A 15,418-nucleotide genomic window follows, 5' to 3' on the forward strand; every position below is an offset into this window, starting at 1 on the left:
GGGTCGTGGGGTGACGAGCTGGGTGGGGTGCCGTCGTGGGGTGACGAGCTGGGTGCCATCGGGGGGACAAGCTGGGTGCTATCGTGGGGTTACAAGCTGGGTGCCATCATGGGGGTGAGCTGGGTGCCATCGGGGGGACCAGCAGGTGTATCTGTGTGGACCACGTTTTTGTGTCGGGGGCGAGCGCTGGTGGGATGTTGGCCCAAAGCGTGACTGAGCTCTTTCTGGACACGTTTAGATGCAGTGCTGAGGGACATGGTGTAGGGGAGGACTTTGTAGAGTAGGGGAGATGGTTGGACTCGATGATCCCAAGGGTCTCTTCCAACCTAGACCATTCTATGTTTGCAGCCAAGCTCTTAAACATGGAAGGGAAGGGCTGCAGAGCTGGCCAGAGCCCTCTGAGGGGGGCCAGGGGTGGGCACCAGCGGGTGGGATGCTCCTGGTGCTGGGTTTCTGCCCCACGAGCCTTTGGCTGCTGCATTTCTGCCAACCTGGGAGGACAGAGGAGTTGGCTTTGTGTATCCCAGATCTTTGGGTCTAATGTTGAGGCTTTAAGATGATTCCTGGGTGTACAACTAGGAAAAACAAAGTGTCTCAAAAAAAAGCAACAGTGTCAAAGATGATTTCCTCCCCTCCAGGAAAACATCTCGGTTTACTCAAGTGTAAATGCCAAACCCACAATCCGAGGAGCCTTTCTGCTCCCTGCCTTGGCTCTGCTCGCTGGTGTGACTGCTTAGTGTTTTGCTGTCTCCCTCCCGTTACAACGAGAGCAGATGTTCCTCACCCAGTGGGATAAGAACAGATTTTGGGGGATGCCTCCTACTTCAGGCTTAGACCTGGGAGGTTTTCCTCAGGCTGGACATGCTTTTTCCAGGGCTGATCCTGTGAAGCATTGCCCTGAGCCTCCTGCAGGTTTGGCAGAATGATGCTTGTAGGGGGAAGCAGAAATATTCCGTGGTGGTCAGACTCCTGCTCCCAGCTTGGGCAGGGCAGGACCCCCATCCCTCTTGGGGGGCAGCTGGCAGTGGGGCAGCACACTGGGTGCAAGATGGAGCCTGGGGTGTCCACGATCCCTCTAAGGCTCCTGGTGTGTGCCCAGGTCTGTGGGGAGAGGTGCTGTGGGGCGGTTTGCCCCACGAGAGGAGCACAGGCTGCAGCTCCCACCCAAGCCCAGGGGTGCTGAGTCCCTGCAGACCCTCTGCACAGAAAAGGGCCACGTGTACCCCCTCTGGGCTACGGAGGGCACGGGTGTGATGACTTCTGCTAACCCAGGGCTTGCTTGAGACCACCTTGTCCTCTGGTTTTAGGTTGGTGATAAGGTGATGGTCCTGGCTAGGTCAGGGCTCTGGCAAGAAGTCGTGAACGTACCGGCCAGTCATACTTTCCCCATGCCCGAGGGGATGAGCTTCGAGGAAGCGGCTGCTCTTCTTGTCAACTACATCACTGCCTACATGATCCTGTTTGACTTCGGGAACCTGAGACCCAACCAGAGCGTCCTCATCCACATGGCTGCAGGTAAATAGTTCTTGCCAACCTGCGCCGAGACTCTTGGTCTCAACGTGCAGCTTCTGAGTGGGTGACACGGGTGGGGGAGCAACTGGAGAGGGGCTGGACTGAGAGGATGTCACCTGCCAGGTGCCTTCACACCGACCCAGGCGCTGGCAAACGCTGAAACCATCTCCCAGCAGCCGGGGTGGGTCTCCCCCAGCATGTCCCAAGCATCAGCCTGCCCAAAGAAAGCTTTTCACTGGTTTCACTGAATTTTAGAGTTGGAAGGGACCATAGAGATCATCTAGTCCAACTCCCCTGCTGAAGCAGGATTGCCTAGAGTTACAGCATGTTACTCAGGAGCATCCAGGAGGGTCTTGAAAATCTCCAAGGAAGGGGACTCCACACCCTCCCTGGGCAGCCTGTTCCAGGGCTCTGCCACCCTCACCGTGAAGAAGTTTCTCCTCTCATTTGAGTGGAACCTCTTCTGTTCCAACTTGTGCCCGTTGCCCCTCGTCCTCTCACTGGGAACCACTGAAAAGAGTCTGGCTCCCTCCTCCTTCAACCCACCCTTTAGGTACTTATAGGCATTGATAAGGTCTCCCCTCAGCCTTCTCTTCTCCAGACTAAAGAGTCCCAGCTCTGTATTCTGTACCCTCCTGGCTCTGCAATGGGTACAGAGAGGGGTGATGTTCCTGTCCAGAGGCTTTTCTGACAGCTGGGGCTGTTTGCTTCTAAGGCTTTCTCACTGCTGGTTTTCAGGTGGTGTGGGGACTGCTGCCATCCAGCTGTGCAAGACCGTAGAAAATGTCACCATTTTTGGCACAGCGTCTGCCTCCAAGCACGAGGGGCTCAAGGAGAGTGGAGTTGCTCACCCCATTGACTACAGAACGATGGATTACGCAGAGGAGGTCCGGAAAATCTCTCCCAAAGGTACTTTGTGGTGGGGGACGATCTATGTCCTGCATTTCTTTCAAGTGGAAAGAAACTTTTAGTTACTTTCAATTCCCTCCAGGTGTTGACATTGTCATGGACCCCCTGGGAGGATCCGATACGTCCAAAGCATTTAACCTGTTGAAGCCCATGGGCAAACTCATCACGTACGGTGAGTGTGAGTGGCTGCTCCAGCCACAGTGCTGGTCTAAGAGGGACTGTGGTGGCAAAGGTGGCTCTGGATCCAGCCACAGCGCTGGTGGAGGACGGACTGTGGTGGCAAAGGTGGCCCTGGATCCACAGGGAGGGTGTCACTGCTGCTGGCTGCTCTCTCTGTGTTCAGTCCAATTATTTCCCAAAGGCTTTAGGATGCTTCTCCTGGGTGAGGCACTGAGGGGAGGGAGGTTTGTGCCTTGTCCTAAGAGCTCTGGTCACAGGCCCCAAGGCTCTGCCCTCCCATGGTGAGATCCCTCTCCGAGTGTGAGCTGGTGCCCACAGGGGAAGCTGGAATGTCCTCACGGAGGAACGCTGGCACAGCTGCTTTGTCCAGGCTGACTTAATGCACAGCACTAATAGAGCCTTGCTTTTCTCCTAGAGGATGTGTGGGTGACGAGGTTTGAGGCTGCTGAATACTTATCTCTCCATTCCCCAGCCCTGAAACACTGTGATTTTGTCCCGTAGACAAAAGCCCTCACACAGCCCCCAACGGGATTCCAGACACTTGCACCACTGTGCAGCCTCTGCTGTCCCAGCTCGGTGGCTCCCCTGGAGAAGCCTGGCTGCAGGAGGGCAGTGCTGTCCTGCCAGCCTGGATAGGACTCATAACCCTCCCCTCCTTCTGCCCGAGCTCCAGTCGAGCTGCTGCCCTCCTAAGAGAGGAATTGATCTATATTTTTGCAATATATGGGTGCCAATAATCCAAATTCTGCATATCTTGAGGCTGAGGCAGGTACTTGCTTCCATTGAAGGTTGACTGGGCAGATCCCAGTTCCACCAGATCCAGTTCTCACCTCTCTCCTCCATCGTTGTGAGTGGCTGTTGCTCTGTGTGTTGTCTGAGCTGGTGGGATGCCCACTGTCTCTCAGGCTGTGTTGATTCCACCTCATTGCTGCTTGTCTCTTCTTTTTAGGGGTAGCAAACCTGCTCACTGGGCAGAAGAAGAACCTCATGGCTATGGCTAAAACCTGGTGGAACCAGTTCAGCATCAACGCCTTGCAGCTCCTCCACCATAACAAGGCTGTGTGTGGCTACCACCTTGGATATATGGATGAAGAAGTTGAGCTTGTTGGAGGTGTTGTAGCCAAGCTGATTAGCCTGTACAGTCAAGGCAAAATCAAGCCCAAAATAGACTCTGTGTGGCCCTTTGATCAGGTAAGTCTGAGCTAATGCACAGGCTGGCAGCACCCAGAAATTACTGGGTGATTGTTTTCTGCACAGTGAGCTCTGCATCGGTGGGAGCACCTTGTTCTTGGGGGCTGAACTGTTGCAAATGTTTAATCACCATCTGTTCTCAGACAGCCAGTGCCTTTTTCCTTTTAAGATATTAAGGGGGAGTGAAGTGGCCGGGCTCTTCTGCTGCAGTGCACAGAACAGGGCAAGGCCAGACAGTGTCCCTGGGGAGCAGGGGGGGTGCTCAGCTGCGCTCTGGGGGTGGCAGCTGCCTGTGGAGGGGCTGGATTGTGCATCAGGCTGGAGACTGCCATCGTCTGCACTTTGTAATTAAGCAGACGGCTGGGAAGGTTGCTGCTGCCCTTCCAGCAGTGAAAAAGAGCCCAGGCAGTAAAGCAGAATGAAGATGATGGCAGGGAGTGGCAGTTTTTTTCAGCAGCTCTGCTCTGCTCACTATTGTTCCATTGATGTGTCCAGGCAGGGTCAGGTTCTTCCCTTGGAAATCCTTTCTGGGGTAGGACTAAGTGGAGGGGAGCGAAGGACTTGCTCATGATCAGGTGCTCTTAGTACCTGAGAACTACTCTGATGCAAATGCTGAAGGAAAACTCTTGATTCCAGGCCTGGCCCAGGTGCTGTTTTGCTTAAAAATAATGATAATATAATAAAAATCTGTTCTGTGGTTGTGAAGATGGTAGAAGCATTGTCCTTCTGGATGTTGACTGGGTTTCTGCAGTGCTCTCCTCTGTTTGGAGAGGAACCTGTGGTGACACACACTTTGTTCTTCCACGGTTTGTGTAGCAGAACATCCTTATGTGTGTCACAGTTGGTCTGTGAATTCTTGAGGAGAGTTTTCCATGGGGAAGGCTGGGGTAGCTGCCCAACTCTGTCCAAAATGCGTCATGCAGAGGCACCCAAATGCTTGGCACTTCCTTGGTCTGCCAGGAAAGCTGCCTCTTGGGTAGCCCTCAGGCTGGTGTGGGTGGACCAAGGGGCCCAGGAAGGGCATGACCGCACTGGGTGGTGGGTGTGGGTCTCATCAGATCCATGTTCTTCCAGGTGGCAGATGCCATGAGGCAGATGCAAGAGAAGAAGAATGTTGGAAAAGTCATCCTGGTTCCTGAGGCACCCAAGGAAGAATCCAAAAAAGAGGAGAACTAAGGAGAAGAGATGTGTGCAGATTGTGAATTCATGGTTTAACTCCCTGATCTTTGGGACCTGGAAATGGACAGATCAGTAGCTTCCATCTTCAGTTCACCAGTACAAGAACATCGTGGTTAAGGTTCAGATGAGGTTTGCATGCTCTCGCTGTGACTGACCCTTTTCCAGCCATGCCTCCTGCCCTAGCTCTCTGTTTTGAAGCCTGTTTATTTCATACATTTTTTTTTTTTTCTAATCACTTGTTTCTCTTATTGAATTTCCAAACTAACCTGATTTTTCTCTGGCAGCACAGCTGAAGCTTCCGGGCAGTTGGTGATTAACAACTGCCCAGCCTCTCACTGTACATACTCTACCAACTGCCAGGTATCTCCCCGCACACAGCCCTGCTGAAGCAGTTGTGTTGCTGCTGTTGAGAACTTGTTCAGCAGGAGAACGGACCCACCTTAGGATGTGTCCTCAGCCACTGGCCTGGTTTAATTCTAACACGGGCTGCTCTTCTGTTCCCACTGACACCCCCCCTCTTTCCCCTCTGCTTTCGTTGGCCTCCAACACCAGTCAGATAGTGACAGGTCACGTTGTCTTTGCCTTATGAATCCTGGCATTTTGGAGTCTATGGCATATTGCACTTAATTTGCAGTCACTTCTCTGTGCAGTCGGCAAATAACCCGACGGGCTGTGTCTGAACACAGGAGAAAAGTTTCAGTTAGGTAACTTGATCTTGTCCATTTTCTGATTCCAAACCATATAGGGAGACCTAAACTGTGTCTGATTTCTAGAGACCATAAGGACTCAACTGTGTCTCAAATGACTGGAAAAATTGGCGTTGGCTCTGTGCTTTATTAATGTTGGGCTCCAATTGGTATTGTTAAGGCTGAACTTCACCCTCGTTGTTTGTATTTCCAAGGGCTGTGGTGTTGAATCAGACTTCAGCAAGATGGGAACAAAATAAGCCCCTGTTAGTGCTTGCTTTGTGCTGTGCCCTGTTGTGGTTTGGGAAGGAACTTGCAAGAGCCAGTCCTATAAGCCCGAAGCTTCTCAGGAGCCCAGGCTGGCTCTTTCTGTGCCACGCACCCAGCAAAGCTGTTGCCAAGTCACCAGTGTAGAGGGTAAATGCCCAGACTCTTGGCCTGGGCATCTTGAGTAGCTTAAGTTGTGCTTTCTGTTCTCTCTAGCCAGCTAGGTGGATGTCAGCTCAGACCAGCTCCCACCTCGTGGTTCAGTGCTGCAGAAGAGCTTGACTCTTCTTCCCCTGACACTGCAAGTCTTGGGACCCCTGGGCTCTCTTCCAGCACCAAAGGTTTATGAGCTGCTCGGGGTGTTCTTCCCAGACCAGAACTCAGTTTCTCTTCCTCTTTCCTTCCACGCATTTGGAGATGTAGCTGTGCAGAGACCCAAGCCTAGTTCTGTGAGCACTTCGTGTCCTGGGTGGTGCCCCCATCCCTGCTGGACTCCGTGTCCAGCCCTGAGTGACTGTGGTGCTGTTTGTGCTTGCTTTGAGGCTTTGTCATTGGTTGTGGGTGCTGTCAGGCTTTTATAGACTTCATTTTGGATTTGAAAAGGTGAACCTGAGGGTGCCAAGAAGAGCTGCCTGTCACGGAGGAGCTCAGGCTGCAGGACCAAACCTCTCTACCAGGCTTCTGCAGGAGGGAAGGCACCGGGTGGGCAAAGGGCTCCATGTGTGAAGCCCCTTGGCTGCTTGGGAGCAGCCAAGCTCCGTGCAGGGCTGGGGGGTTCCTGTGGGGGTGAGGAAGGTGGCTCCTTCCTCAGCCTGCTCTATCTCCAGCAGCACAGCTTGTATTTCAGGTGCTTGGGTCTGCCCCTGGTTCTGCCACCTTTCAGAAACACGTGGGCACAGCCTCCAGGGCACCTGCCCTGGGCACCTTTAAGTATTAAACCACCTTCAGAGGAGGCCAGAGCCCTGTCACAGGTCCCTGTCAGTCTGTCTCTCGCACTTGATCCATGAACTTCATAAACATGGTCTGATGAAACTCGCAAGCACAACCCTTAACCTTTCTGAATCCAAAATCTCGTTGCTTCTCCTCCTCCACCTGCCCTACCCTGCTAATTTAGATTAAAATCCAACAGTGTCTCATGCTGCTTTGCCAGGTCTGACAACAGAAGGACTGTCTTAAATTGCTGAAATGGGAAGTCTGGACCTGTTCTTTGAGAAATTGGACTTGACCTTGATGAAAGAGCCGCGTGCTCAAATGGTGCACAGCCTTGTGCCTCTCCGGGTTCTGCACGCTTGGAAAGGGGAAAACCATCAAACTGTGTTTTGCTGTAACATCCTCCCCCTGTTTTGCTCTCGGCCGAGCGCTCGGTGCCTTACGTGGGTGGCCTTGGGTCGGGGGCACGGCCGGGCTCCCGCCGCAGCGGGGAGTGGGGTCTCGCAGCCCCCCCATGGACACCCTGACACTGCCTCTGCTGCACGGCAGAAAACAGCATCTCAGTGCCTTCTGCACGCCCTGGGAGGACTGGGAAGTCACTGGAGCCTTTTCCATTCTGGCCTTTTCAAAGTATTGCCAAAACCCTGTTAACGACTCCGGTGAACGCCGGTGTCGTCTGCCTTACTGTGAATGAGATGGTCCCTTTCCGTGTCTCTCAGCCTTTCCTGGGCCCTCCTGGTGGTTCTTGGATGGTTCCCCCATCCAGAAGAGCCTGTGCAGAGCCCTTGTCTCCCCCAGGGTGGCTCGAGCAAGGCTTTATCTTCTCCTGAGGCTTTATCTGCTCCAGCCTTAGCTCTTGGGAAACAGTCCTGGCTCCTGACACTCTCTGGGTGGCAGCTCCTCTATCTTCTACCTGTGAATTCCTGGGGCCCTTCTGAGGGCTCAATTACTGCCCCTCAGAGTTCAGCACTGACAGATTAATCTCCCTCAGTAGCAACAATGTTTTCTTAGAAAAACCGAGATTAAAGCTGACCTTGCTCCTCTCTGCCTCCCTGGTCAGTGCTCTGCTCCGGGTGCTCGTGGCTGGTCAGTTTTTTTTTTGGTTTTGCTTTTTTTTACCTTTTTTTTTTTTTTTGAACAAACATTTTATGGGCCAATAAGTACAGAACCTCTGTAAAACAACTTCAAGTGTCTTAACTCAAAGCTAACCAGCAGGTTTGTATACCAAAGCAAAAAAAAAACCACAAACCAACAAAAACCCTAGGATAAAATCATTCCACTCAATGTTGCTTAACTGTTCAGGGCGCAGTTGTGCTCTTGAGGAAAGGGGAGGTTCCTGTGCTTGAATTGCACGTGCCATTCCAGCTCTGATTGTCTGACCCCAAGGTTGTGAGGAGTCCCAAGGAGAGTGGGAGTGAGGAGCTCGTGGGCAGAGGAGGGGGGTCCCAGTCCCCATCCCTGCCCATGGCCAGGGGCTGCTCAGCACAGGGGGTCCTGGGCTGGTGACTCCCATGTTGTTACTGCAGTTGCCTTCCCAAGTTGCCTTTTGGACAAAACACAGCTCCTTTGCTATCACCAGGCAGCTTTTATCACGTTTTTTGGCTCTCTGGTTTCTCTCAGTGTTGTGAATCAGCCTGGGCTTCGCAGGGGAGTGTGTCCCCAGCCAAGGGCTTTGGAGTCGGGGGGAAGGAGTTTAACTGGACATTTCATTTGGGAATTGACTGACTGGGGAAGAAGTAAGAAGCATTGTGGGCCTCAGGCTTTAATTGGTGCGGGATCCTGGCCCACGTACAGCTGCTGTCATAGGTGTAAAACCACTCTTGCTGCCTAATGAGGTCTCTAGTGTGCGAAGCCCTGGTGATGGTGAAGCGTGGCTGGCAAGTAGTACGTGAGTGTGATGTGACACACATTAGACTCTGAGCCTCTTACAACATATGGTCTGGTCTGTACTGTCTGAGTCACGTTTGTTTGCAGATCCTCATCCTACAGACACATCAACAATCTTTGTTTAAAAAAAATATATTCTGCTTTGTGTGTGTAACCAAGTTGGACAGAAAGCACGTGTGCCAATGCTGTTTACATGACTATAATGTGTAATGCTCCTGTCTAATGTTACCATATGCCTTATGTGTGTCAAATGTTAATTAAAAGCATAACAAAACTCTCCGTGCTGTGCTGCTCTGTCTTCTGCTGGAATGAACCCTCTGTCCCCAGCTCAGCCTCTGGGGCACTTGTGTTGCTTCTTGGGGTGGACACATCCAGTTTATAAACCCCAACTCTCCCAGGGTGAGAACGTGCCTCTGCTCTCAAGGACAAGTGTTAATTTTTGCCTCGAGTGGTGCATTGATCTTCTAAACCCTGTCCTGGAGGGCAGCAATGGTGATTTTTGTTTGCAAAGCCCTTCCATGGCTTCGCTCTGTGTCAGGGTTTCTCTGGAGCGAGTTGGGATTGAGCTGGGGGCCCTGGGGTGATGGTCAGACAAAGCATGAACAGCCACTACTCAAAGATGGGGGGAATAAATCACGTTTATTTGTGCTGCTTCATTAATGCCTGTCCCTGCCTGCGTGTTCTGGTGGGAGGCAGCTGCCCTCGGCGCTGGAAGCTGCTTGTGCCCCCCCAGGAGAGCACCCGGTCGCCTGCGGCCCCTGGAGCAGGTGCTGGGGAGGACCTAGAGCCTGGGGCTGCTGGCTCCGGGGTGGAAATGTCTGGGTGAGCAGCTGACACTAATGACAGCCTGGTCCCAGCACAGGCTCTGGTGGCAGCTGAGCTGGAACCTGCCTGTAGGGGCCAGAGGGGGAAGAGACTTCCAGAAGATGGGGCTGGGCTCCTGCCCAGGTTGGGGTGATGCTGCTGAAAGCCAGGGCTCAGCCTGGAGCTGGCATGGGAACGAGCTGCCTGGTGAGGACAAGCATCCAGGAGGGGCTGGAGTTCCAGGGGAGCTCTGGTCCACGCTGAGGCTTTCGGGGGGCAGGGACAGGGGTGCTGCTGTCATTAACGTGCAGGTTTCCGGCTGCCTCTGGGGACACAAAGGCTCCTTGGACAAACACCTCCTTTTTGCTGAGCTGTCTGTGTTAAGCTGCGTTTTTTTTTTACCAGCTGGGAAGGAAGGAGAAGTGAAGGCACGGGCTGTGGCTGCTCAGGCAGGGAGTCTCAGGCGATGCCCAGTTTCTTCAGCACCGTGCAAACCTCGCGGAGATACTGGGCGTCCGGATAACCGTTCCTGTGGGGCAGAGGGAAGTGCTGTCAGTCCTGCTGACGGTGCTAAAACCCCCGAGGGCAGCCACAGTTTATTTTTTTGCCCCATCCCTTCACCAGGGGCTGAGGGTGGAAGTCCTGCTCCCAGGGAGCTGCTGCTGCAGAGCCCTGTCATGGGAAAAGTCAGGAAGCTGTGAGGGAACAGGGCCCAGAATTCTTGGCCACAGAGAACTTCTGGGTGTGGGATGGGGAAGGGCTTTGGCTCCAGCTGGAGGGTGCCAGGGCTGCTCTGCCACACCACGGCTGCCCTGGGAGCTGAAGCAATGGGAGGCACCAACTCAGCCATCACGAGGGCCTGGGAGAGGCACCCATGCCAGGGTTTGTTGATCCAGAGCCCATGGTTCTCCTCCTCCAATTACTAAAAAAACAAATTAGGGGAGGACTTTGTAGTTGTAGGGTAGATGGTTGGACTCGATGATCCCAAGGGTCTCTTCCAACCTGAATGATTCTATGATTCTATGAAATTGAACCCCACACCTGGAAGCTTGGGGTGAGCTGGACCGTACCTGGCTTTGCCTCCATCCCAGGAGGTTTTGTGTGGGATAAGGCCCCATGTCACTCTCTCCTCTCCATTAAAGGACTTGATCTGGAACGTCAGCCCCTGCTCAAATGCCTTCTTCAGCAGCACTGCTGTCTTCTGCCCTTCCGCGTTGTCAGGCAGGAAGGCACAGAAAGTCCCCCCTTTGTAAGGCTGTCCTGGGCGGGGGTCGCCAACCTTAGAAGAGGAAGAAAGCATTTTAAACAACAACAACCCGAGCGCTGTGCCTCTGAGACTCTGTCCAGTTTGAAAACACACAGAGCGTGGGCTGACACAGACTCTTTGAACCAAAACCAGAGGTCCCATACTGTTCAGTAGCACCAAGCTGCCCCCAAACCTGGTGTGGAGCTTTTTCCTTCCCCAGCTCAGCATCTCTGCTGCACAGAGATGTAGCCGCCCCCCTAGCCCCCCAAGAGAAGGTGGGCACCTACCCCTTGCACGCCATCAGGGATGGTGTAGGCAACCTGGAGCGTCGGGTGGCGATAGTAGCCAGGCAGGTTCTGAGACATGAAGGAGATCTTGAACGTCCCCGAGATCTTGCGGCTCGGGGCAACCGAGGAGGAGCTGCAGCAAGCCAGCCGCGTGCCATCCACTGCGAAACACGTCCTGCACAAAGCGTGACCGCAGGGGGCCTGGCAGGTCACACCTGAGCCCTGGCAAGCGTCACACCGGCCCAGAGGGGCCTGGCCGCTTTCCTGTCCAAGGCTGGGGCCCCTCTGCCATGAGGAGGGGTCAGGCTCCTCCTGCACATCGCTCCTGCCTGGGGGGAGCAAGGCCTGTTCCTGGCCCCCCGGCTCGGCTGCCGGTGATGGTTCGGCTGTGGCCACGGGTGGCTCAGTAGCCACAGCCCGGTATGGCCATGTGGGGAGGGAGCGAGGGGCTCCATCTGCCATGGGAAGGGGGGAGCGCCGCTGACCCATGGCTTCAGTGTGGCCTCCTCGGCTCTTGTCTCTTGCAAACTGGAATCTGTCTGGCAAAACCTGCTTCAGCCGTGCCAGGTCAGCCTCCCCTGCAGAGAGTTTGGTCTTCATCTGTTCCTGGGACACCCTCAGGCCAGCAGGACTCGGCTTATCCACCACGCTAGGGCTCAGAAGGCTGCTTCCTCCTTGCACAGCCCCAGGATCAACATGGTCACCGGCCTCCTCCTGACCCAGTGCCTGCTGGAACCTCCAAGGACTGGGGGACCTCTTGTCCTCAAGCTCTGGCAGCCGGGAAGCCCTGAGCAGCTCTGTGGGCTCTGCTCTGTCACTAATGTCCAGGTGCAGGGGCTCCAGGCCGTCGGGAAGGGCTGAACCCAGCGCTGCGTCCCGGCTTCTGCTGGAAGGGCTGGACCCCAAGAGCCCTGCACTCTCCGGCGCTGGGTTCAAGGAGGAAGGCTTCATTCCACGGAGTCTCCTGGAGGAAAAGGTGTGGAAGGCCTCAGCCACCGCCGGCAGCACCTCCTTGGGGCAGGCAAGATACAGCCTGTGCTTGTCTTTGCTCAGCCCAACCTGGGGGCAGTTCCCTCGCACCAGGCTGCACAGTTCACTCAGGGCACCGTCATCCGGGCCCTCCATGGCCAGCTCGGCGTAGCTCACGCTCTGGCACACGAGGTCCGGACATTTCTGTACAAGAGCTTCCACCTTCCACTTGGCCTGCCGAAGCTTGCTGGGGTCGGTCGCCCGCAGCGTCAGCACCGTGCAGTCCCCGCTGCGACGCTCCGAGACCCGCACCGCCCCGGCCCCGCACAGCTCGGCCACGGCGGAGCCACAAACGTCCCTCAGGTAGGACCACTGCAGGGAGTCCAGGCTCATCTCCTCACTCACCCCGCCGCCCGCCACCGGGGACGTCTCCCCATCCTTTGGCCTTGGCAGGGAGAAGCTGCTGGAACGTCGCAGCAGAGGCCTGGGTTCAGAGGGTTTAGACTCTAAATCCGAAGAGGTCTTTGTCGTGGCAAAGGTACGAGACGTGGTAGTGAGTGGGTGGTGCTTGGTGGGACTTGAGCCTTTGGAGTCCCCAGGGTGCCGCAAAGTGCTGTTTTCTTTGTCCCCAAGAGAAGACAGAGCCTTGTGTCGTGTGAGCCTGGCACCTCCTCTCACCTGATCCCATTCTTCGGGGCCCTTCTGCTGAGACTCTACATCTACACCCACATCTGTGGTACCAACACGGGGCTGGTGCTGCGGGGTGGGTGCTGCTGGGTCAGCTGGACCAAGAGCATCGCTCTCGCACAAGTGCTTTCCAAAAAGCTGTGCCTGTCCCACTGGTGGCGAGTCCCGAGCCCGAGCCCCGTCAACCCTCAAGGAGCTGAAGTTGGCAGCCAGCTTGAGCTCAGCTCTCGGCTCTGGCCTGACTGGGTTGAGCCCCGGGGTGTCCACGGGCGCCTTGGGCTTCTGCAGCGCAGCCCCCGTGGGACCAGGGGTCGTGGGGTGTGAGGGCACGGAGCCACCAACTGCATGTGCACCCCTCCTGGTGCTGGAGCCCTGAAGGAACTGCTTGGCCTGGGACACATCAACGAGGTTCCCGATCAGGTAAAGCTGCTTCTCATCCTCGTGGCAGAGCAACTGGGGATACAGCTCCTGCAGCTCCTGCAGCAGAGCCCGGAGAGCCTGGCTGCCCGTACACACTCCTCCCTTGGTGATCTTCTCCTTGCGCAAGCTCACCTCCAGCTGCTGGTAGAGCTGCTGCAGGGCCAGGCGGGCCTCTCGCAAGGCCTCCAGGTCCCCTGACGTACCCGCAGATGGTTCGAGGTACAGTATGGCGATGCCATCGCTGCTAATGTCCACCACATCCACATGATGCTGGCGCAGCACCCCTTGGTACTCGGCAGCACAGAACCTCTGCATGTACAGGTAAATGTCCAAGTCCATCACCAGGGAAAAGTCCTCCAGCTGTTCCACAGCTTCTCCATCCACCGGCTCCCGAGGTGATGGGACTTTAGCTGCCTTTTCATGCACCTGGTCCAAATTTGGCAGGTTTGTCGTCTCTTGGGCTGACTCAACGGTGTCAGGCACTTCCTGGTGGTCGTGTGTTCTGGTGTCTTTGGCCTCATGGTTGGAACCTGGCAAGAGGATCTCTCCAGTGGCTTGGTTCCTGAGGTTCAGGCTGCCCAGCAAGTCTCTGATGAAGGCCTGAAGCTCTGTGAATGGTCCCTTGACGATGCAGTGGGTGTTCTTGGAGTCAAAGTTTAACTGCACATTGCTGTAACTTTTATGCAAGTTCCTCAGGAGGGTTTTGCCAGCAGAAAGCTTGCCATAGTCAACTATCACGCAAGCACCTATGAAGATCTGCAAGTAGAGAGCAAGGGAATGAGAGAGTAAGGACCAAAAATAACTCCCTCCAAGGCACAGGGGGAGGCAAATGCACCAGACACTTGCCACAGCCCCTGCCTTATTAGGAGAGCAGAGATGACATGATCCACCACCTCTCCCTCAGCATCCTGCTTTCAAACGAGGTGGGAGCACCACACAGGCAGGACCAAAAGCCCCACCAGCCCAAGCCACTCTTGGACATTGCTCACATAGTCAAAAGCGAGGAAAGCAACGGGAAAATTGCAGAGCTGTGGCCCCATTTCTACACACCGGGAGCTCTGCAAACAGCCCAAACCCAAGAAACCCCCTAGCCCTTCTGCACCTGAGAGGCAGTCACCCCCTTGCTCTCCCAGAGCTTCAAGCCGTCTGACACTACAGGCCTGTGGGACGGTCTGCAGTGCCAGGCCAACTCCCACACCCTTGTTTTCAGTGCTCAGACACAAAAAAAATGTGAGATGTGGCTGCTGCCACACTCTCTTGAAACTGGAGAAAGAGGCAAGAACTCTCCAGAGCCTCCCAGACATCAGCATGGCTGCCTCCTCAGCTCTCCTGAGGAGAGAGGAAAAATCCACAGTGTGTGTCCAGCTAATGACACAGCAGGGGCATTAACAGGGTAACACCAGATGGGCTGGGGAAACGTGCCCCTTCCCTCCAGTCTGACCGTTGCGCCTTGCGGGGACAGGCACAAACACCAAACAGCCGCACGCACCACCCGCCGGGCTGTCCCCCCTGTTATTAGCACTGATAAAAAAATCATTCCATGATCTGGGGGATGGAGCACCTCTGCTCTGAGGACAGGCTGAGGGAGCTGGGGTTGTTCAGCCTGAAGAAGAGGAGGCTCCGGGGAGACCTAATAGCGGCCTTCCAGTACCTGAGGGGGCTACAGGAAGGCTGGGGAGAGCCTGTTTAGAAAGGCCTGCAGTGACAGGACGAGGGCCAATGGCTTCAAGCTGGAGGGGAGCAGATTTAGACTGGAGATGAGGAGAGGGTTCTTCACTGTGAGGGTGGTGGAGCACTGGGACAGGTTGCCCAGGGAGGTGGTTGAGGCCCCTTCCCTGGAGATATTCAAGGAGAGGCTCGACGAGGCCCTGGGCAACCTGGTCTAGTTGGGGGTGTCCCTGCTGACTGCGGGGGGGTTGGACTAGATGGCCTTTGGAGGTCCCTTCTGGCCTGGACCATTCTATGATTCTATGATTTGAATACGAATAAGAATGGGTTTGCTTGAAGCCTAATTAAGATTAAAGATTAAGATTAAAGGAGAGAGCGAGGTCTCCTGCCAGGAGCCCCCTGTCCCCAGGTACCTCATCGGGGCCGGGCTCCACGACGTGAGCCGTCACTTCCAGCGGGTACTTCTTCCCTCCCACCGACAGCGTGTGGTCCTTTGCCTTCAGGATCCTTTGGGCCACTGGATGAGAAAAGCCAGTAGCCACCGGCGTTAGCCCGGCCCACGAGGGGGGGATGGGGGGGGGACACGGACCGGGGGC

At 55.1% G+C, this 15,418-nt stretch overlaps 2 protein-coding genes across 2 annotated transcripts; one reads left to right on the forward strand and one right to left on the reverse strand.

Moving 5' to 3' along the window:
• The first annotated feature begins 1,311 nt into the window (after window positions 1-1,311).
• VAT1 (vesicle amine transport 1) lies at window positions 1,312-9,020 on the forward strand. The gene is made up of 5 exons (XM_014959176.1): window positions 1,312-1,515; window positions 2,251-2,421; window positions 2,504-2,593; window positions 3,551-3,792; window positions 4,867-9,020. Exons 1-5 carry the CDS (start codon window positions 1,323-1,325, stop codon window positions 4,966-4,968), a joined length of 798 nt encoding a protein of 265 aa, XP_014814662.1. The 5' UTR covers window positions 1,312-1,322; the 3' UTR covers window positions 4,969-9,020.
• Window positions 9,021-9,361: 341 nt separating this feature from the next.
• On the reverse strand, window positions 9,362-15,359 carry LOC106898000. The gene is made up of 4 exons (XM_014959056.1): window positions 15,236-15,359; window positions 11,079-13,910; window positions 10,616-10,824; window positions 9,362-10,074 (listed from the first exon to the last, which is right to left on the reverse strand). The coding sequence occupies exons 2-4, from the start codon at window positions 13,491-13,493 to the stop codon at window positions 10,005-10,007; spliced, it is 2,694 nt and encodes an 897-aa protein (XP_014814542.1). The 5' UTR covers window positions 13,494-13,910; window positions 15,236-15,359; the 3' UTR covers window positions 9,362-10,004.
• Window positions 15,360-15,418: the final 59 nt, after the last annotated feature.

Source organism: Calidris pugnax, unplaced genomic scaffold, assembly GCF_001431845.1.
Source record: "Calidris pugnax isolate Ruff unplaced genomic scaffold, ASM143184v1 scaffold341, whole genome shotgun sequence".
Taxonomy (NCBI): Eukaryota; Metazoa; Chordata; class Aves; order Charadriiformes; family Scolopacidae; genus Calidris; species Calidris pugnax.